This window comes from Oryx dammah, unplaced genomic scaffold, assembly GCF_014754425.2.
Source record: "Oryx dammah isolate SB20612 unplaced genomic scaffold, SCBI_Odam_1.1 HiC_scaffold_13, whole genome shotgun sequence".
Classification (NCBI taxonomy): Eukaryota; Metazoa; Chordata; class Mammalia; order Artiodactyla; family Bovidae; genus Oryx; species Oryx dammah.
This window is the reverse complement of record NW_024070197.1, coordinates 4,698,843-4,721,393: the sequence shown is the minus strand read 5'-3', so window position 1 is coordinate 4,721,393 and position 22,551 is coordinate 4,698,843. Positions and strand designations below refer to the sequence as shown.

Sequence of the window (22,551 nt, the reverse complement as noted above, 5' to 3'; positions counted from 1 at the left end):
CGCAAAGTACAGACATACACTCAAATACGGCTATATGCTCATTAAGAGGAAGAGAGAAAAATTTTCATGTCACTAAACTCAGGTAATTTTGAATGGATTAAAATGTACTTCATGTTAGAGGATGACACTCTTTATTTGCACTGAGCTGTATTTTAAATTTTAATACAGTTGAGCATAGATTAGGACTAATAAGATTCTTGTAAACATTTTGGAAAATACAAAACTGTGATGAGACTCTGTGATGTGAGCATGGAGTGTGCTGGAAAAGATCAGACCTGGGCTTGGGATGAAAACCGCCACGCCCAAAACCCAGCATCTCTGCTAAACACACATAAGTGTTCATTTTCCAAAGCAGACAGAAAGTAAGAAGACAGGAAGTTACTCCGTTAATTGTGATAGTTTAGGCAAATCCCACATTTTCCTTTCCAAGACACTTGTTCAAGTGAAAAAAAAAAATCATAGCATGGGAATCTCACAGAAACATCAAAACCAGTGAACATGAGACATGGGGTAAGAAGTACATGGAAGAATCCATTATCACTGCCCGGGTATTTTGGCCCTATTATGGAAACTATGATCTGAATCTATCATTAAAAAATGTTAGTTTAGGGACTTCATGATGACCCAGTGACTAAGACCCTGAGCACCCAATGCACAGAGGTCTGGTTCTTTCCCTGATCAGGAAACTAGATCCCACATGCTGTAGCTAAGAATTTACATGTCACAACCAAAGAAACTGAAGATTACAAGGATGACTGAAGATCTTACCTGCCACAAGAATACCCAGTGCAGCCAAATAAATAAATATTTTAAAAATGTGTTGTATGCAAATTTCAGTTCATATATGCCTTCCCTGATCTTAAGCCTAGTGTTGAGGTCCTTTAATGGACCGGAATCTGGTGGTCTGGCATTAACGATAAGAAAGCAAAAGAGAGAAGAGGCTGATATTCCCTGGTTTATGCAGAGAACCAATAAAGCCCTTGACACAGGGCTTGTACCACTCACAAAGGCACAGGGCATCCTTTCAAGGAGGTCTTGAAAGCCCAGGTGAGAAAGTGAGCTCGCCAGGTTTCCACGCTCCAGAGAATTAGCCTGAAGGAGAAAGACAGAGAGAAAGAAAGAAAGAAAGAAAGACACAGGGACCCAAGCTCTGATGAAATAAGGGTGCTTTAATGATTTTTGCGTGAGCATATATAGGCTGTTAAAGAATTTCTTTGACAATGATAAAGATCAGAAAACCAAAGGTATAGTTACTGTTACAAGGAAAGAAGGAATTAACAATGGTCATAAGGTCAGAAGACAACCCATATCTCAAGAGGGAGGGTCGTGACTAGGCAGATTTACCAAAGGGAAAGAGTTTACTGAAGGAAATCCATGCATGCGATTCATCTCATTATTTCAGTTCTGGCAGCAGGACTGAACTGGTGTTACACTATAATATGACTTTTACACAGCAATATTTTCTACCAGAATCCTAATCAAAAAAAAAGATGAGAAATGACCCACACACCATTTCAGAAACTATTCTGATCTGGAAAAGAAATGATAAAATAATCAGAACAACATGGGCATATTTATTTTTGAGTGCTGTATTCATATGACACAGGATGAATTGTCTATCAAGGAAACAGGCAATATTTTTAAAAAGCATACTCTGACCCAAGAGTTCTTGAGTGGGAGAAATGTGCCATTTATTTTAACAAGCTTAATTTTTTTTAGAGTATTGTTAACAAACTTCTTTTAACTAGTGATGTTCAAAATTCTCCTCCATAAATGACCATTTTGAATAGTAATGAAATACAATAGTAAGGTAAGCGTTCATACTTACTTTTGAACTTCAAGTGTTTTATAAATTTTACAGATCAAGTATGATAGCATCCTCAGTAGCAACAATCATGTTAACTATTTAGAATATACTATGTATCTTTCTGAGAGTTTTTACAGAGTCTTGGATGTGTAATGGAAATAATTTAAAATCAATTAAGTTGTTGTTCCACCTTACTGCAAATATGTAGCAAACATTCCTTAAACAGCTTAAATTTACTTCACTTTATGTACTCCAAACCTTAATAATACACAGACAAATACATAGGGACAATTCTAAAGAAAGTTCATAGAAGTTTTTCTGTGAAGAATACAAATTATAAGAAAAATAACTGATCAAATCATATGAACATTTTCATGCATAAATATATTAAAATGGAACTATATATTCATTTCACTAAAATGAAACAATCTAAGGCAATGGAAAATATGTCAGAACAATTTTCAAAGGTTAGGATAAATAAAAAATATTCATGAAATGATGACGGCATTTATATAAACATTAGGTTTATGCCTGCACACACATATGCACACATGAAGACACTTAAGGTAAAAGGAACCTTCCCTAAGTAACAGATCTTTTGGAAGAAACATTTTTAATCCACTTTTTTTTTTAAACTTAAGTATACTTTACCATTTATGGTAAAACAAACATTTACAAATTGTGCATGAATGCTTGCTAAGTCACATCAATCATGTCTAACACTTTGGGACCGCAGGGACTGTAGCCATCCAGACTCCTCTGTCCATGGGATTTCCCAGGCAAGAATACTGGAGGGGGTTGCCATTTCCTTCTCCAGGGGACTTTTCCAACCTGGGGATCAAACTCAGTTCTCCTGCTTTGGCAGGCAGATTCTTTACCACTGAGCCACCTGGGTTCACTGAAAACAGTTTTGAATGATCAAAAACACAATATGAGAAATAGTCAACATTTTATTAGCAAATATACCATGACACCTATTTAGAACACATTTGCAGACCTATGTGAAGAAATGTAAACCTTTACTGAAAATCACAAGTTTTACTTGGAAGATGTGGTAACATAAAGACTTCAGTGACGGCAATTTTGAACAAACTCAAAACAAACATGGATATTTCAAATATAAGTCTCAGCTGTATCTAGGAGAGCCAATACAATTTTGAATTTAAAAATGAAAAAAACCTAAATAGAGGGAAATTACAGATTTCTGTAATTTCAATCTGTAAATCTGTAATTCTGCCAAATTACAGATGAAGTTATCACTGTATAGACTAGTGAAACTTCAAACTAAATGAAACAAAACAGCTACAAGGTAGCCAAAGGAGTTCACCTAAAGAGAGACTTAGACATTATTTGAACAATAAAATAGAACGTAAACATAACAAAATATTTTTAAATAATGCAACAGGTGAGGTATTCCAAGGTAACAACAAAAATCAGAGGAGGGGCGGAAATCAAAGGGCATAAAGGAAAGATTTCAGTGTTGTGTAATGAAGAATTTAGGGACTTTCCTGATGGTCCAGTGCTGAAAACCTGCCTGTCAATGCAGAGGACATGGGTTCCATCCCTGGTCAGGGAAGATCCCACATACCTTGAAGCAACTACGCTAGTGTGCCACAACTACTGAAACCCACCTGCTCCAGAGGTTACCAGTTATTAATACAATGACTGAACCCATGCCTTAGAGCCAGAGCTCCACAACAAAGAAAGCCCAAGTGCAACAGCAAAATCCCAGTCTAGCCAAAACTAAATAAATATTAAAACTAAAAAAAAAAAAAGAATTTGGTAGGCTTTGGTCTCCAGGTTGTGGAAGTTTGTTAACTACTCTTGGAATTTAAGTTTTTTTCCCTTGGAATTTCCTTAGTGACTGAAGTGGCTTTATTACTCTCCGTGGGCCCTGATTGTTTATGCTAACAACATGACCTACGCTGGGCCCCTAGTTTAATAATGGGATGACTCAGGTTGTGAGGCTAGCCACTTCACAAAGACCAAGGAAATGACTAGAGGTTTGGGGCTTTGAGCCAGGTGAGCTTATTAGCCCAACCTCTAAGGAGTAGAGAATGCTGGAGATGTTATCAACCACGGCTATGTAGCTAAACCCCAATAAAAACTCAAGACTTAAAAGTTTGAGTGAGCTTCTTTGGCTGGCTATACTCTGTTTTCTGTCACACTGATGTGCCAGGAGGGCAACGGGTCTCTTGGGATGATGACCACGGGTAAGTTCAAAAAAACTCGTTCAGAAGTTAAAAAGCTTATCAAGTCCAAAGAAACAGCATTTCAGGAAAGAGAGACAGAACAAACAAACAAAAGGATTATGCCTCTTACCTCAGAACGAGTCATTTCTGATTCCTTGCTTTCCTCTTCCTCTGGGATTCCTTCTCAGGTAAGACCAGCCTTGGGAAGTGACCCCTGAGTGTTGAAAATAGGCTGTTCAATACTTCGATAAACACACCGAGCTCCCTGTAACACAGCCCCACACAGAGGGAGGATCTCAACAAACACGAAGCACAATCCTCTTCGGCCACTAACACAGCAGGGATTCTGGAACACAGAATCAAACGAGGTGTTTTTAGTTTTATTGTTTTCTTCAGAACTCGCGGCCCTTCCTGTGAAAACCACACGTTCTAGGCTGATCCTCCCCTTCAAACTTTAGGCAAGAACCTGACCAAACTCCATACAGAGTAGAGCCTCCTTCATCTCTTCGTGGATCAGGGATCTAGCGGTTGGGCAATGCAGGACTTTAAGCAGCGGTCTCTACAAGTTAGAAGGTAGAACTGCCAGAGAAGAACGTGGACTCTAGAACATTAACAGGAAGCGGACGTGGACCGCAGGGACCCGCAGCTAAGCTAACGGACTTCAGAACTTCTCACGGCGATGCGAGGACACACTGGGGACGGGAAAATAGGGACGGTAGTTTGAACGTCCACAGAGACCCCCAAACCCACGTGTGAAGGACAACAGGCTGTGGGACTGGGAAATCCGGGTTTTAAACAAACAAACTCACCAGAACTCTCTGTCGCTCATTTAAACTCAATTCCCAGTCTGCAGGATACTGCGCACGCGCGGGCGGAAGATCCGGTACAGACGAAGGTGAGTGCGCTACGCCGCGGCCAACGAGAGGCGACGTAAGGAGAGAGGGTGGGACAAGGCCGGAAGCGCAGGTTCACAGGGGCGGGGCGAGTGGGGACGGAGCCTTGCCTCCCCTCACCCCCGCCCTTGTCAGTTTGGAGTCTGTTGGCCCTTCTGTCCAGCTATGCCCGCTTTCTCTGCCTTTTGATGCCTTTAAATCTTTGATTTTCTCTGGAGAGCCACTTCCTGCCTGTTCTAAGTTAGTGTTTCACACAGCTGAAGGCAAAAGAGACGAATTTTAAGAGCTGCCTCTATGGGAAGCCGAGATGTTTTCAGCAAGTTGAAAAAAACGGGGAAAATTCAAAAGCCCTTTGTGTGAGTTGTGAAGATGGGTGTCTCCTCAGTGAGGAAAAATAGAATGTAATCACTCATGATCCGTTGGGAGGAAGCATCATTAATTGTAACCAGAGACTTGCTTACAACAGGGCAGCTGGCTTTTCTTTTAGGAAATGATTCCAGAAAGAAAGAGGGAGACCGGAATCCACATTGTCGTTTATAACGTAACCACAGATATGACATACCCTTACTCCTGTCAGAATGTGTTGATACACAGATTGCCTCTGTTAATTGATGCTGCTGATGAAGCTACCAATTGCCCTGCTTCTTTCAGGAACAAGTTTCCAAGAAGCAGTTTTTGTGCTAAAACTGGGCACGAAGCTAGGCAAATGGGGCGTGTGGATCACATCGACTGCTCTGCACTTAACTTCCCAAACACCCTCCCCACTGTTCGCTTTCTTTCCTAACCTCCTCCTCTTCACCCAGTCCTTGAAAGGTTAATCTGGAGAAGAGCTAGCACTAGACAGGTAAAACAGTGAGAGGCCCGCAGACAATTGTATCCCAGGAGAGTACACCTTTCTCTTTAAATGTGAGATTAGCAACTTCCCTGGTAGTCAAGATGCTGTGCTTCCACTGCAGGTTATGTGGATTCAATCCCTGGTTGAGGAGCTAAGATCTCAAAGTTGAAGATTTAATCATTTCTTAAACAGAAAGCATTAATCGTTACAATATAAAGGAAAATGAATGTCAAGTTAATAAATTACTTATTAAAGAAAATGTGTTTAGTTGCAGCCCAATGGTTAAGACCCTACCTTCTGTTGCAGAATTGTGGTTCCTTCCCTAGCCAGGAAATAAGATCCCACATGTTTTGGGGTGTGAACAAAATGAAAAGAAAATATGTTTCTTAAGTATCTGTTAGTAGGGACAAATTCTAAGTAGAGGATATTGCTTTTTATCACAGAAGTATCAGTAGGTCAAATCTCACGATTCCCTGCTGGAACCTCTGGTTCTGAATATGACTTTGGTCGCTAATAACTAAAATATTCTCTAGGGAGTTGGCACTAAGGTGTACCTGCTATTGCAGACTACAGTGGAAATTATGTGGGCATTTCTATCTATCAGACATTGAATCCTAACTATAAACTGGGGCTATTTGCCTCAAGATACTTTTTGAGAAGTTCTATGACATTTCAGACAATGAGGTATGAAAATTTCACCTTTGTAAAATGACAGATGGAGAAATTCTTGAAAATCCCTCTCTGGTGCTTTGGCTCTATTTCTCTACTCATAATCTAAATAGAGGCACAGTTCAGTTGTCTCAAGAATAGGAAATAACTCGTTTTTGGTAAAAACACATCTCATGGATACAAGCAGACACATGAAATTCCCTTCCTTTCTTAGACCTCACTATTTACTACTGGTTCCTTGTGAGTCCCTGTCTGTCTTCAGGAACCAAAGGGAATAGAACCTTCCTCAAGCATTTCAATAGTCCTTTTAGAGATGATCAGTACAAACTTTTAATTGTTGTTTTATCATTAGCAACTGATCAATAAAGATTTTCATAAATAATCTCAGTTCCCCAAGCCTGTCTCACATCACAGATACAGGTGAAAAGATAATTGCAGTTCTGAGGGGACATGAGGTCACAGGATCACAAACCCATATCTAGGGGTCTGGCTGCCTTCCTCCCTGTCACAGGAGCAGCTTGCTGTGACCAGCACCCTGACCTCAGTATCCGGGCTATGTGAGGATATCAGGTGAGTGTTTTCTGTTTTAGCCTGTGGGCAAGAATCTGCAAGAAACAGGTGCTTTGGGGAGTCTGGGTTGGTGACCATACAGGAAAAGGGAAGTGTTCTGACTCAAAGTAATGCAGTGCCAAAGCAACACTGGAAGGAGGAATAATTCAAACACTTAAATGGAGCTATTAAAGAGAGATTAGGTGCTACACCAGATATCAGTTCCCAATGCCTCTTAATGTATCTTAGTGTAATTCTTTTTGAAAAATATTTATTTGGCTGTACTGGACCTTACTTGTGGTATATGGGATCTAGTTCCCTGACCAGAAATCAAACCTAGGCACCTTTCCCCAACCCCACCCCTCACCCCCCACCCCTGCCCTCGCTGCAGCTAGCATTGAGAGTGAGGTATCTTAGTCACTGAACCACCAAGGAAATAACAGTGTAATTTTTGGCACATGATTATTATTTTAGAATCCAAGCAATATGAAACCTAATGTTTAGTGTAACTAATGACTGGAATTGCAGAGATATATGGGAAATCATGGAGTACCTTACAGAAATCATACATTTTGGGTGTTATTATATGTATGCCAACAGTACCTCCATGATTAATAAACCTATAGGAATATTTATTAGAAACAGTGTATACAGTTGACAATTGTGTGCTTAGTCAATCAGTCGTGTCTGACTCTTTGCAACGCCATGGACTGTAGCCAGCCAGGCTCATCTATCCATGGAAATCTTCAGGCAAGAATAGTGGAGTGGATAGCCATATCCTTCTCCAGGGGATCTTTCCCACCAAGGGATCAAACCCTGGTCTCCTGCATTGTAGGCAGGTTCTCTACCATCTGAAATACCAGAGAGCAGTAGAAATACCTTCTCTAACTCTGGCATTTATAAAGTGCTTAACAAAGACATTGTTTCCTATTGAAAACACCCATAGTTGGCTGATTTGGGTCAGACCATTTTCCAAAAGTAACTTCAGAAATGGGTTTTAGCTGGCGGCTATCAGGCATAAAAGCAGTGTGTCCTATTCTCTGATTTGAAAATATTCTCAAAATTTATAGTTGTATAACTTCATTTTACAAAATAAAAACTACTTTTTTAATATGTCATTTTCTTTAAATGTGATATATTAATGTTTCAGAAATCATGACTTCCGCTCAATACTTTTAAGGTCACATTAATTAACAGATCAGTTTATGATTTGGAATTCAGTTCAGTTCAGACGCTCAGTAGTGTCTGACTCTTTGGAACCCCATGAATTGCAGCACGCCAGGCCTCCCTGTCCATCACCAACTCCCGGAGTTCACTCAGACTCAAGTCCATTGAGTCAGTGATGCCATCCAGCCATCCCATCCTCTGTCGTCCCCCTCTCCTCCTGCCCCTAATCCCTCCCAGCATCAAAGTCTTTTCCAATGAGTCAACTCTTTGCATGAGGTGGCTAAAGTGCTGGAGTTTCAGCTTTAGCATCATTCCCTCCAAAGAAATCTTAGGGCTGATCTCCTTCAGAATGGACTGATTGGATCTCCTTGCAGTCCAAGGGACTCTCAAGAGTCCTCTCCAACATCACATTTCAAAAGCATGAATTCTTTGGCGCTCAGCCTTCTTCACAGTCCAACTCTCACATCCATACACGACTACTGGAAAAACCATAGCCTATCTGTACTCCCTTTTGACTTAAAAGTAACTATTTGAAGATAAACAGAAATTTGCTACCCAAATAATGTCTAGAAATGCTATCAGACTTAAATGACAAGGCATGGCAACATATATGTATACATATATCTTTTATTTTAAAACATAACTGCTTGTGTAAAATACATTAATATCATTGTGATTAAGTATAATTATTTGGGTAAAGTTCATAATAAAAGACAGAAACGGTATGGACCTAACAGAAGCAGAAGATATTAAGAACAGATGGCAAGAATACACAGAAGAACTATACAAAAAAGATCTTAATGACTCAGATATCCACGATGATGTGATCAGTCACCTAGAGCCAGACATCCTGGAGTGCAACGTCAAGTGAACCTTAGGAAGCATCACTTATAAACAAAGCTAGTGGAGGTTTTGGAATTCTAGTTGAGATATTTCAAATCCTAAAAGATCATGCTGTTAAAATCCTGCACTCAATGTGCCAGAAAATTTGAAAAATTCAACCCTAACTACAGGACTGGAAAATATCAGTTTTGATTCAAATCTCAAAGAAAGGCAGTGCCAAAGAATGGTCAAACTGAAGCACAGTTGTTGCACTCATCTCACATGCTAGTAAAGTAGTGCTCGGAATTCTCCAAGCCAGGCTTCAATAGTATGTGAACCAAGGACTTCCAGATGTTCAAGCTGGATTTAGAAAAGGCAAAGGAACCAATCTGCCTCGGACACTTCATTTCCGAGTGTTAGATAAGAGCCCGGTTTCGGGCCCTGGAAGGGGTCCACCTTCCTGCAACAAATGGCGACTCTGGCGGGGACTCTTCTTCGCTGAGACTGACATCCTGCCCACTCGGGGTACTCAGGGGTCAGCTTGCCTGCCAATGGACCAGACCCAGCGGCTGCAACTGGGACCCTTTTGTCCCTGGTCTTCTCATGACTCAGACAACTGGCCAGAGTGCCCCGACCGGTAAGAAACAAGAGACTTTATTGACCTCTCTCCCCTTCCCTCTCTCTTTCCTCTCCCTAACCCTTCCTATCCTTCCCTGTTTTTCTAGTCCCCTGGTTCTGGATGCAGGAATCTGGTCGAAGGGCCCTCAGCCTGAGCTGAGGATTGGAGACTGATCACCTCCTCTTGGCAGAGAACTCGCATTATGGTTCTGGTCTGGTCTGATTTCTGGTAGGGCCGAATTCCAGTCCTCCCTTCTCTGGAGGCCCAGGGAAAACTCCCATAATGCCTGGGTATCTGTAGGTGGCAGGAAACGTCTGTAAGGCCACCACTTTTGCCCCCTCTCTCCTGCCGCCTCCTCCTTCTTTCAACCTGGCTTCCTTTCCTCCCTTGAAATCTTTGATGTTAGTACTTGGATCTGAAGTTTTGTGTCTCTATAGGAGGTTTTGCTCCCCTGGTGGTGCAGAGGTTAAAGCGTCTGCCTGCAATGTTGGAGACCTGGGTTCGATCCCTGGGTCGGGAAGATCCCCTGGAGAAGGAAATGGCAACCCACTCCAGTATTCTTGCCTGGAGAATCCCATGGATGGAGGGGTTTGGTGGGCTACAGTCCACGGGTCGCAATGAGTTGGACACTACTGAGTGACTTCACATTCACAAAGGAACCAAAGATCACATTGCCAACATCCCTTGGATCATAGAAAAAGAGAGTTCCAGAAAAACCTCTACTTCTGCTTCATTGACTATGTTAAAGCATTTGTGTGGATCACAAGAAACTGTGGAAAATTCTTAAAGAGATGGGAAAGTCAGAACACCTTAGCTGTCTCCTGAAAAATCAGTATGCAGGTCAAGAAGCAACAGTTAGAGCTGGAGATGGAACAACAGACTGGTTCCACATTTCAAAAGGAGTACATCAAGGCTGTATGTTCTCACATTGCTATTTAACTTAAATGCAGAGCACATCATGTGAAACGCGCAGCTCGATGAGGCACAAACTAGAATCAAGACTGCTGGGAGAAATATCAATAACCTTAGATATACAGATGACACCACCCTTAGGGCAGAAAGTGAAGAGGAACTAAAGAATCTCTTGATGAAAGAGAAAGAGGAGAGTGAAAAAGCTGGCTTCAAACTCAACATTCAGTAAATGAAGATCATGAAACCCAGTCCCATCACTTCATGGGATGGACGTCAATAGATGGAGAAACAAGGCAAACAGTGACAGACTTTATTTTCTTGGGCTCCAAAATCACTATATTGGCTGCAGCCATGAAATTAAAAGGCGGTTGTTTCTTGGAGGAAAAGCAATAACCAATCTAGAGAGCATATTAAAAATTGAAGTCATTACTCTATTAACAACAGTCTGTATAGTCAGAGCTATGGTCTTTCCAGTAGTCATGTATGAATGTGAGAGTAAGACCATAAAGAAAACTGAGCGCTGAAGAATTGCTGCTTTTCAACTATGGTGTTGGAGAAGACTCTCAAGAGTCCTTTGGACAGCAAGGAGATAATAACAGTCAATCCTAAAGGAAATCAGCCCTGAATATTCATTGGAAAGACTGATACTGAAGCTGAAGCTCCAATAGTTTTGGCCACCTGATGCGAGGAACTGACTTATTGGAAAAAACCCTGATGGTAAGAAAGATTGAAGAGAGGAGGAGAAGGGGATGACAGAGGATGAAATGGTTGGATGACATCATTGACTCAATGGACTCGAGTTTGAGCAAACACTGGGAGTTGGTGATAGACAGGGAAGCCTGGCGTGCTGCAGTCCATGGGGTTGGAAAGAGTTGGTCACAAATGAACTGAACTGAACTAAGTTCTAATTTTCACCTTTTTTGTAAAAAGGATTTAAATTTTTACAAATTTGTAACCTGTATTAGCCTCACTGCTACTTATAGTTCAATGAAAATACTCCTCCTGGCAAGAATTTTGATGTATATAAACCTGTATTATAGACACGACTTTTATTTATTTTCATAATTTCATGTTATGTATGTTTTACCAAGATTTTTAAAAACTTTGATTCACTTGGTATGTACAAAGGTGGGAAGATAGTCGCCATTATACTAACTCATTTGTTGAAAAAAAAAAATCATCTTTTCACTACTGCTTTGTAATGCAGTATTTATCCTCCTTCCCACCATTGTACTGAAATTATCAATTCACATCCACCTATTTCTACTTTATTATCAAACTTTCATTTATTGTAACTAAATGATATGCTTTAATATTGTTTCCTGAATATTTTTACTCTTACCTTATCTTTACCCTGTGTGAACTTAAAAATCATCTACTGATATTACACTCATTTGTTCCTTACCCAGGGATCAAACACTGGTCTCCTGCTTGGCAGGTAGAAGCTTTACCATTGAGCCAGCAGGCCATGACTTTTAAATCCTCATTGATATTCCTTTAAGTTTTTTCACTGTTACACATTCAAATATCAGACTCTTGTTTTACAGGAAGAAATATAAATAATTCATTTTCAGTGAGATCTAAGGTAAATGAAAAATACTTAAGAGTATCAATTCCAGTTGACATGGTACAGAGTTCTGCCTCATTTTCTCATGCAGGATTCTCTGGCTCAGAAGAAGATTATCAGTTCCTGGGATCTGATAGAATGGCCCCCGAGGATTTGGCAATAGGAGTGATCTTTTTATTGCAGACTACAGCAGGGATTAATGGGAATTTCTGTCTTGTTTGCCATTTTCTCTCCCTTTATTTCAAATGTCAGTCTACAGATTGGATTCTCAAGCATGTGACTCTAGCCAAACTCTTAGTTGTTCATTTGAAAGGAATTCCTGAAACACTGGCAGCTTTGGATGCACACTAGCTTGTTACGTTCAAAGAGTCGGCAGAGGTGTGTCCATTGGCACTATCTTCCTCTTGAGTGTCTTTCAGGTGATCATTATTCCCAGTGACTCCAGGTGGGCAGAGCTTAAGAGAAAAGCTCCCAAATATGTGGGCACCTTCAGTATCCTCTGCTGGATCTTCAGCATCATTCTCAGTGTTTTGGTTCCACTTTCTATGACTGCCAAGTGGAACAACACAATCAACACAAACAATATAGATCATGGCTACTGTTATTTGTGGCATGCTGCCCCAACGCCACAGATGCGAAGCCTTGCACCAAGAACACAGAATCGGAGCTCAGAATCAAGGACACTTTCAAAGCTGACTAAGCCCCTTTGTAACCTTTCCAAAAGCCCACTGATAGTCATTACCAAGCTTCCCGACTCCCAGTGGGGCAAAGATGCCCACTCCAGTATGCAACCTATAGTGCCCCAACCAATCACCTAACTTCAACCATCTAGCAGCAATTTTGCTTTGAGTCTGTAAAAATTGGCTATTAGCCCATGGAAACTGTCGGCATCCTCTGGTGTGTCCAGATGTGGGCCCATTGCACTCGCAGTGCCTGCTTTATCTCTGCTCTTTGTTTTTCATAAACTGACTCCTTTCACAAATGGCCTGTGTCTAGAAAACCTTTTCTGAACCCGCACTCAGACTGCCTCAACACTTATGGCTGATTGACAATGTTGTACAGCAGAAAGGAACACAGCACCCTAACAGTCTAGGAGGGTGGGATGGGGAGGGACATGGGAGGGAGGCTCAGAAGGGAGGGGACACGGGTGTGCCTACGGCTGGTTCTTGTTCATGTTTGACAGAAAACAACAAAATTCTGTAAAGCAATTATCCTTCAATTGAAAATTTTTAAAAAGACAAAAAACTCAAAAACAAAAAATATATACATCTCAAAAGAAAAAAAAATTCCCTGTTTTTACAAAAAACTGTGAAACAATTGCCCAGTGGATACAAATCTGCCAGCAAGTGCAGGGGACATGGGTTTGAACGCTGGCCCAGGAATATTCCACATGCTGCAGGGCAACTTAGTCTGTGCACCACAACTACTGAGCCTGTGTGCTGCAACTACTGACACCTAGAGCTGTGCTTCACAAAAAAAGCCACTGCAATGAGAAGCACATGCACCACAACTAGAGGAAGCCTGTGCACAGCCACAGACAAAAATTTAAAAAATTTTTTTAAATATCAGGGACAAAAATAACTCAATCAAAAATTGGGCCAAGACCTCATATCTCCAAAGAAGACATTTAGATGGGCAAGAGGCAAATGAAAGACACTCAGCATCACTAATTATTAAGAAATGGAAAACAAAACTACAATGAGGTATCACCTCATTCCAGTCAGAATAACTATTATCAAAATACCCACTAATGATATAATAAAAGCTGAAGAGGCTATGGAGATCAGAAAACCTCCTATATGACTGAAGGGAATGGAAGCTGGTGCAGCGATTAGGGAGGACAGTGTGGAAATTCCTTAACAAACAGAACCTCCTGGCTTGTAAGGAAATAAATTCCATGAAAAGTCGACAAAAGATATTAGTTGACAATTCTGTAAGTTCTTGCTAAATCATCTGTAATGCTGAAATTCTCCCTTTTGATCTATCATTACCAAATTCTTTAAATAAATATGCACTAATACACCTACACTCACACATTCTCCATTAGTTTTCTCACTGCTAATGTGTGTACCTTTAGATCTTTATATATTGCATTCAATGTATGTCAAAGCCATGAGAAAACAGTTCCTTTAAGCCCAGACAGAAACGTGCTGAGAGTTTTACATGGGGTAAAATTTTATGAATCTTAGTTCAGAATTTTGCAATCATGCTTTTTAATTATTCTTCCTGTGACTTTGTTAAATTTACATTTGCTAAAATGATCCCATGGAAAGTCTTAGTTCAACAGAGGAAGAAAGGAAAATTGAAGCCGGTGAGTTTATGAGAGAATTCACAGCAAGCCTTGAGGGACAAGGCACAGAGAGTGCTAGTACATTGGGCTCAAGCTTATAAATGACCCTGGGTGATGTGTTCTGGGTTCCACAGACTGAGCGTGAATTGGTCCCTTCAGACCAAGAGGAGCAGGATTCAAGGGGGACCTGTGAAGTAGAACCTGGGGTTGAGTAAGACTGCTGGTCACAGCCTTAACAGTCCATTCGCTATAATCAATTGAAACACTAGAAACCATTCACTTTTATTAATAACTATGTATTAATTTCACACAAGGTTGAAATTAAACATTTTACAATCCACAGTATGATCCATGTTTAAATTAGATTAAAAGTACAGAGAAAGATACTCATTTTTCTGATAAAAGGATGTGAGGATCATTATTTTTATGACTTACAAAACAAAGCCTAGGAAACACTTAGTAAACAAGAAATACACTAATTACATGCCTTTTCTGGAAAGGGTTTCTAATACATTTCTAGGTTATCACAGAGGCTGTCTTTATTTCAACATCGTCAAGTAATATACTTCACTTATGTTGATATTATAAAGATACATCAATATTGTAGTGAGCTGTGATTGTGTTCTTACAATTCAAGTGCTATAAGTATTGAAAATTTAGAATCAACTTTTGGAGAAGTTCCCTGGTGGTCCAGTGGCTAAGACTCCGCATTCCCAATGCAGGGTTTCTGGGTTCAATCCCTGGTCAAAATAGAACAAACGTCTATCTTACTTTAAAACATGGAAATATTTCATTATCATTTTCATTATGTCAACCTCCCAGGATATTTCTGCTTGGAGCCAGTGTGAGGAACTCTGCCCATGGCTAAAGTCATGAGGAAGGAGGCTCGGCATAACGCAAAGGCGGGATCAAGCCTTAGGAGACCCCCTGTTCCCGAGCATCTACCCTCAAAACCAGAGTCTGCCTACTTTACTGTTTTATTCTCTCACCTACACCTCTGACTTTACAGGGGGCTGTCCCCCATCACTTCTCTCGGAGAAAGAGTTAACTTACAGCTCCAAGATAATAAAAATTCCTGGGCATGACAAGAGTGTTTCAACTTAGAAACTCCTCTGAAGTTTATCTAGCCTGCCTGAACAGATTCGTCTGGCCACATGTGATTGTTTACAGCCTCCCAACTGTAAGAGGCACAAGATGTTTTAGACTTACTAAAGGCAGATTCTTTTAGGAAGTTAGAAATTATTAGTATAGTGGGTTGATTAGGAATTATATTGGTGAAGGGTTTTTCATTTGTTGGGCCAATATTTGATGCTAAGTCTCCATATTCCCTGCCCTTATAATGAATATAACTAGCATATAGGAGAAATAAGTATTAACCTTTAAGATTAATCATGTTAACCTTAGGCTAAGTAAATTGTTTTCTTGATTGTAACCCACTACACCCTCACCCTATAGGAATGCAACTTTATCTGGTACCTTCAGAGGATGGTGCCTGGTTTAAGAAAAATCACCCCTGAAAAATAAGTTTCTGGTTGACTGACCGATATCAGAAAGAAAGGATCATAAAATGTTAGCAGGCCCCCTGGCCAGAAGAGGATGTAAAACCCCTAAGACTTTTTGTATACATTTATATGAAGCACCTGATTTTGATAAAGGTCAGGACTGCTGACCCCCATGTGACTTTAAAATTTCCATTTGTCTCTATGTGTAAAAAAAGGTATATAAGCAAACCTGAAAATAAAGAAAACGGATCAGTTTCTGGAAAGACTGATTCCTCCGTGTCTTTCTTTCTTGTTCTCCATTTTTCTGGCTGAATTCCCATCTGGAGCGTGGGTACTCGCCAAGCCTGCTAATTTTGCCCTGGCTTGTAAGATCCACGTGAGAGGGAGCCCAACGCGGGGCACCCTCCGCTATTCAAGTGGGCGCCGGTGACCTATGTAGGTGGTGCAAATCTCTTGTCTTGAGATTTTATTGGTACCCCACATAAACCAAGTTATTCAGCCTCTTTTTCTCCACTAATTTTCCTACTACACTATTCTTTTCTAATCTCTCTTTATACTTCTAATTAAATAGCTTTTTCCTAGGACGCCAAATCCATCCCCGCTTTGAATTACCCTGGATCCACCGGGGCTGGACCCTGGCATATTTCATGTCAATGACAAACACCTCCACTTAGATGCTCATTGTACATTTTACATTATGGTATCCTTCATCTTCTAATGGAGAATAAATAGAAATGGTCACAACACAACATAAAAAGGCTAATCTTCAAAACATAAACCTTCAAAAATTTGTTTTCATTCACAGTAGAAACAAAGCATAGTATGGATATTTCAGCATTGAATTACATTCATTTTGCTTTTCAACTAATCGCAAATCAAGTCATTGTAAACAAAGATACATTGCTAATAAGTGTAGCTTTCTAACCATCAACCTTCATCTCACGATCCTGGCTAATATATCCATTTTCTATGTTTTTAAACTATGGATTACTCTCTACAGTAATTCTCCTTCTAGAGAAAATTTAGAAAAGAGGATAGATGAAATACTTTCTAGTATGAAATCTCTGTAATTTATTTCAATTTGATTTTTGATTAAATACTTTTCGACATATTTGTTACAACATTTCCATACGTTTCTTGTATAAACTCTTGTATTCTGATGTATGTTTAGGGCAAACATCTTCCATCGCTTGTTCCATCACTCTCCAGCGTGTGTTCTGAGATGTTTAGTGAGATGACCATTATGACTAAAGGTTTTGCCACATTCTTCACATTTATAAGGTTTCTCTCCAGTATGAACTCGCATATGTGTAGTAAGAATTGAGCTCCGATTAAAGGCTTTGCCACATTTGGTGCATTTATACGATCTCTCCCCAGTATGGATTCGCTGATGTTTAGTAAGACAAGAGCTGTTAATAAAGGCCTTGCCATATTCAGTACATTTATAATGCCTGAATTTATAACATATGAATTTGGTGATGCTGAGTAAGATTTGAACTTGTAATAAAGGTTTTGCCACATTCTTCACATTTGTATGGTTTCTCCCCAGTATGGATTCGATGATGTGCAGCTAAAGTTGAACTTTGAATAAAGGTTTGACCACATTCTGTACAATAATGTCTCTCGCCAGTATGAATTCGCTGATGTCGAGTAAGATGTGAGCAATGCATAAAGGCTTTGTCACATTCTTTACATTTATAAGGTTTCTCTCCAGTATGCATTTGGTGACGTTGAATAAGACTTGAGTTCTGATGAAAGGCTTTGCCACATTCTGTACATTTATAAGGTCTCTGAGACATTACTTTGCCAACAAAGGTCCATATAGTCAAGGCTATGGTTTTTCCTATGGTCATGTATGGATGTGAGAGTTGGACTGTGAAGAAAGCTGAGCACTGAAGAATTGATGCTTTTCAACTGTGGTGTTGGAGAAGACTCTTGAGAGTCCCTTGGACTGCAAGGAGGTCCAACCAGTCCATCCTAAAGGAGATCAGTCCTGGGTGTTCTTTGGAAGGAATGATGCTAAAGCTAAAACTCCAATACTTTGGCCACCTCATGCAAAGAGTTTACTCATTGGAAAAGACTTTGATGCTGGGAGGGATTGCGGGCAGGAGGAGAAGGGGATGACTACCAGAGTCCAGCCCTGGTTGGATCCAGGGTATCCGAGTGTGGACGGCATGGCAAAAGTGAGATTTATAGATATAGAGACAGATAAAGAAAGAATAGTGCAGTAGAGAAAATAGAGGCGAGAAAGAGGCTGATATTCTTTGGTTTACGCAGAAAGCCAATAAAGCCTCAGACAAGAGACTTGCACTGTTCACGTAGGCCACAGGCACCCTCTCGAATAGCGGAAGGTGTGCCACCTTGGGCACCTTCTCAAGTGGGTCTTAGAAGCCCAGGCAGGAAAGTGAACTCAGAGGGCCCCTGTGCTCCAGGGAATTAGCCTGAAAAAGAGATAAAGAGAAAGAAAGTATGACATGGGGAGGCCAAGCATCGGTGCAAGACCCGCAACTTTATTTTCAAAGGGAACTTATATACCTCAGTTGTACATAAAGAATAATGGAAAATACAGTCATGCAGGGTCAGCAGCCCTGACCCTTATTGAGACCAGGTATTCTTTCTGTATGCCTATCTGTATACACAGGTTTTAGGTGATTTACATCATCTGGCCAGGAGGCCTATTAGCATTTTATGACCCTTTTCTGATAAGGGTCCATCACCCAGAAAACTTATCTTCCCTAAAAGTGTTGTTCTTTCTAAAGTCTGGCACCACTCTCAGAAAGCACTAAATAAAGTTACATTCCTATAGGGCAAAGGTGTAGTGGGCTATAACAAGGACAGAACTTATTTAACTCAAAGTTTAATGTTGTTACTATCAAGGCCACTACTTATATTTCAACTATATTAATTAATGCACTCCCAGGTACACAACGAAAGATATGAAAACTTGGTGGCAAGAATGGGCTCAACAATGAAACCCTTAACCAGTTCTATTCTAATGATTTTTAACTCCTCGAAAGGCTCTACATTCCTAGAATGTTTTAAGCTTCCTGTGCCTCTTGCAGTTGGGAGGCTGTAAACAATCACATGTATAGTTGTAAGAGTCCGGATAAACCTGCCTGGCAAGTGAGAAGGCCAACTGAGGGGTTTGAATTGAAACACTCCAATTATGCCCAGGAGATGTATTAACTAGAGCTCTGAGAAGTTAACTTTTTCCAGAGAAAGGTGGTCGGGGATAGCCCCCTTTTAATGTCAGAGGAGTTGGTGAAAGTCATAAAATAGTAAGACAGATTCTGGTTTTGGGGTAGATGCTTGAGCAGGTCCAGGGGGTCCCTCGAGTCCTGACTTGCCTTTGCCTGTCAGGCCTCTTCCTCATGACCTTGGTCATGGGTGGGATCTCCCGTGCTGGCTCCCGGCAGATGACAGAGGATGAGATGGATGGATGGCATCACTGACTTGACATGAGTTTGAGTGAACTCCGGGAGTTGGTGATGGACAGGGAGGCCTGGCGTGCTGCAATTCATGGGGTCACAAAGAGTCGGGCACGATTGTGTGACTGAACTGAACTCCCCAGTATGAATTTGCTAACGTTGGGTAAGATGGGAGTGACAGATAAAGGCTTTGCCATATTCTGTACATTTATAAGGTTTCTCTGCAGTATGCACTCACTGATGTTGAGAAACTGTTGAGTTGTGATTAAAGGCTTTGCCACATTCTGTACATTTATAAGGTTTCTCTCCAGTATGAATTCGCTGATGTTGAGTAAGATGTGAGCGAGCGGATAAAGGCTTTGCTACATTCTGTACACTTGAAAGGTTTCCTTCCTGTATGAATTTTCCTATGTCTGCTTAGATTGGATGAGTTACTAAAGACCTTCCCACATATCTTACAGTTGTTTTCTTTCTGTGAATTCTGAATAGTCTGCTGTTGAACAAGTTCTGAAGACTGATTAGAAATTTTACCATATCCACTACAATTGTAAGTCTTCTCTCCAGTATGAGTACTGTTATATAGAGAAAGACCTAATATCTGATAAAAGATATTTGTATATTTATTACTTTCAGAATCCTTGTTTGAAGTCCATGGGATTTTCCAGGCAAGAGTACTGGGGTGGGGTGCCATTGCCACAGTATGATCCATGATTAAATCAGACTTAAAGTACAGAGAAAGATACTGAGTTTTCTGACAAAAGGCTGTGAGGATCATTATTTTTATGACTTACAAAACAAAGCCTAGGAAACAGTAAACAAGAAATACACTAATTACATGCTTTTTCTGAAGGGTTGCTAATACATTTCTAGGTTATTACAGAAGCTGTCTTTATTTCAACATTGTCAAGTAATATACTTCACTTATGCTATTATAAAGATACATCAATATTGTAGTGAACTGTGATTGTGTTCTTACAATTCAAGTAATATAAGTATTGAAAATTTAGAATCAACTTTTGGAGAAGTTCCCTGGTGGTCCAGTGGCTAAGACTCTGCATTCCCAATGCAGGGTTTCTGGGTTCAATCCCTGGTCAGGGAACTAGATCCCACATGCTGCAACAAAGATCTGATGCAGCCAAATAAATAAATATTAAAAAAAAAATAGAACCATCATCTGCCTTACTTTAATACATGGAAAGATTTCATGATCACTTACATTAGGGCAACCTCACAGGATACTTCATATCAATGACAAACACCTCCATTTAGATGCTCCTTGTACATTTTACGTTACAGTATCCTTCATCTTCTAATGGAGAATAGATAGAAATAGTTGCAACACAACATAAAAAGGATAATCTTTGAAGCATAAACCATCAAAAACCTGTTTAACAAAGCATAGTGTGGACTATTTGAGCATTGAATTACATTCATTTTGCTTTTCAACTAATCGCAAATCAAGTCATTGTAAACAAAGATACATTGCTAATAAGCGTAGCTTTCTAACCATCAACCTTCATCTCACGATCCTGGCTAATATATCCATTTTCTATGCTTTTAAACTATGGAATGCTTTCTATACAGTAATTCTCCTTCTAGAGAAAATTTTTTAAAAAGGATTGATGAAATAGTATGCAGTATCTGATATTTATTTCAATTTGATTTTTGATTAAATACTTTTCTACATATTTGTAATAACATTTCCATAGGTTTCTTGTATAAACTCTTGTTTTCTGATGTATGTTTAGGGCAAACGTCTTCCATCACTTGTATCATCACTCCCCAGCATGTGTTCTGAGATGTTTAGTGAGATGACCACTATGACTAAAGGCTTTGCCACATTCTGCACATTTATAAGGTTTCTCTCCAGTATGAACTTGCAAATGTGTAGTAAGAATTGAGTTCCGATTAAAGGCTTTGCCACATTTGGTGCATTTATACGGTCTCTCCCCAGTATGGATTTGCTGATGTTTAGTAAGACAAGAACTGTTAATAAAGGCCTTGCCACATTCCATACATTTATAACGTCTGTCCCTCATATGAATTCGATGATGTTGAATAAGATTTGAACTTGTAATAAAGGTTTTGCCACATTCTTTACATTTGTATGGTTTCTCCCCAGTATGGATTCAATGATGTGCAGCTAAAGTTGAACTCCGAATAAAGGCTTGACCACATTCTGTACAATAATAAGGTTTCTCGCCAGTATGAATTCGCTGATGTCGAGTAAGATATGAGAAACGGATAAAGGCTTTGTCACATTCTTTATAAGGTTTCTCTCCAGTATGCATTCGCTGATGTTGAGTAAGACTTGAGTTCTGATTAAAGGCTTTACCACATTCTGTACATTTATAAGGTCTCTCCCCAGGATGAATTTGCTGATGTTGGGTAAGATGTGAGCAACAGATAAAGGCTTTGCCACATTCTGTACGTTTATAAGGTTTCTCTGCAGTATACATTCGATGATGTTGAGAAAGTGTTGAGTTGTGATTAAAGGTTTTGCAAATAAATCTGTACATTTATAAGGTTTCTCTCCAGTATGAATTCGCTGATGTTGAGTAAGATGTGAGAAAAGATAAATGTTTTCCTACATTCTGTACATGTGAAAGGTTTCCTTCCTGTACGAATTTTCCTATGTCTGCTTAGATTGGATGAGTTACTAAAGACCTTCCCACATATCTTACAGTTGTTTTCTTTCTGTGAATTCTGAATAGTCTGCTGTTGAACAAGTTCTGAAGACTGATTAGAAATTTTACCATATTCACTACAATTGTCAGTCTTCTCTCCAGTATGAGTGCTCTTATATAAAGAAAGACCTGACATCTGATAAAAGATATTTCTACATTTATCACCTTTAGAATCCTTGTTTGAAGATTCAGGTCCCTAATGTTTCATAAGGTTTGAGTCTCCCTCAACCTTATACCCAGTTTTATTGCCTGAATACCCTCTCACTCCATCATAAATACTCTTGCAATTATTGGGGCTGAAGCTCTTAAAGAAGGGTTGACTCATTTTATTACACATGGAAAGTTCTTCCATATTAACCATATCGTGGGATGTATTGAACAATGATGATTGGATTACATCTCTTCCATTATCATCAATGTTATACATTTTGGCATGGGGAGAAAATATCTGTTGGTGGAAGAATAATGACCCTCTGCTCATGGATCCCTCAAATTGATTATATTGTGAGGTTTCCCCCTCATTTTTAAATTTCCGGTGTTCAGACACACTTGAATGATTGTTTAATTTAATGTTACATTGAGTATTGTTGGAATGAGTATTTGTAGTAGAGA

At 39.8% G+C, this 22,551-nt stretch overlaps 1 protein-coding gene and 1 pseudogene across 7 annotated transcripts in view; both read right to left on the bottom strand.

The window, feature by feature from the left end:
- Positions 1-22,551, bottom strand: part of LOC120871947 (zinc finger protein 708-like) — an 87,656-nt gene that overhangs the window by 18,831 nt on the left and 46,274 nt on the right. For 2 of the 7 annotated variants that reach the window (XM_040252001.1, XM_040252002.1), the window contains exons 1-2: positions 4,809-4,918; positions 4,130-4,213 (exon numbers count right to left, since the gene is read on the bottom strand). The exons of 3 other annotated variants lie outside the window; for them this stretch is intronic. In XM_040252001.1, the coding sequence (XP_040107935.1) occupies positions 4,130-4,144 (15 nt within the window). In that variant the 5' untranslated portion in view covers positions 4,145-4,213; positions 4,809-4,918. Of the gene's footprint in view, positions 1-1,149; positions 2,706-4,129; positions 4,265-4,808; positions 4,919-22,551 lie in introns of those variants that run through there. 2 more of the 7 variants (XR_005723137.1, XM_040251994.1) reach the window with 2 other exon arrangements.
- LOC120872036 lies at positions 20,918-21,836 on the bottom strand (annotated as a pseudogene).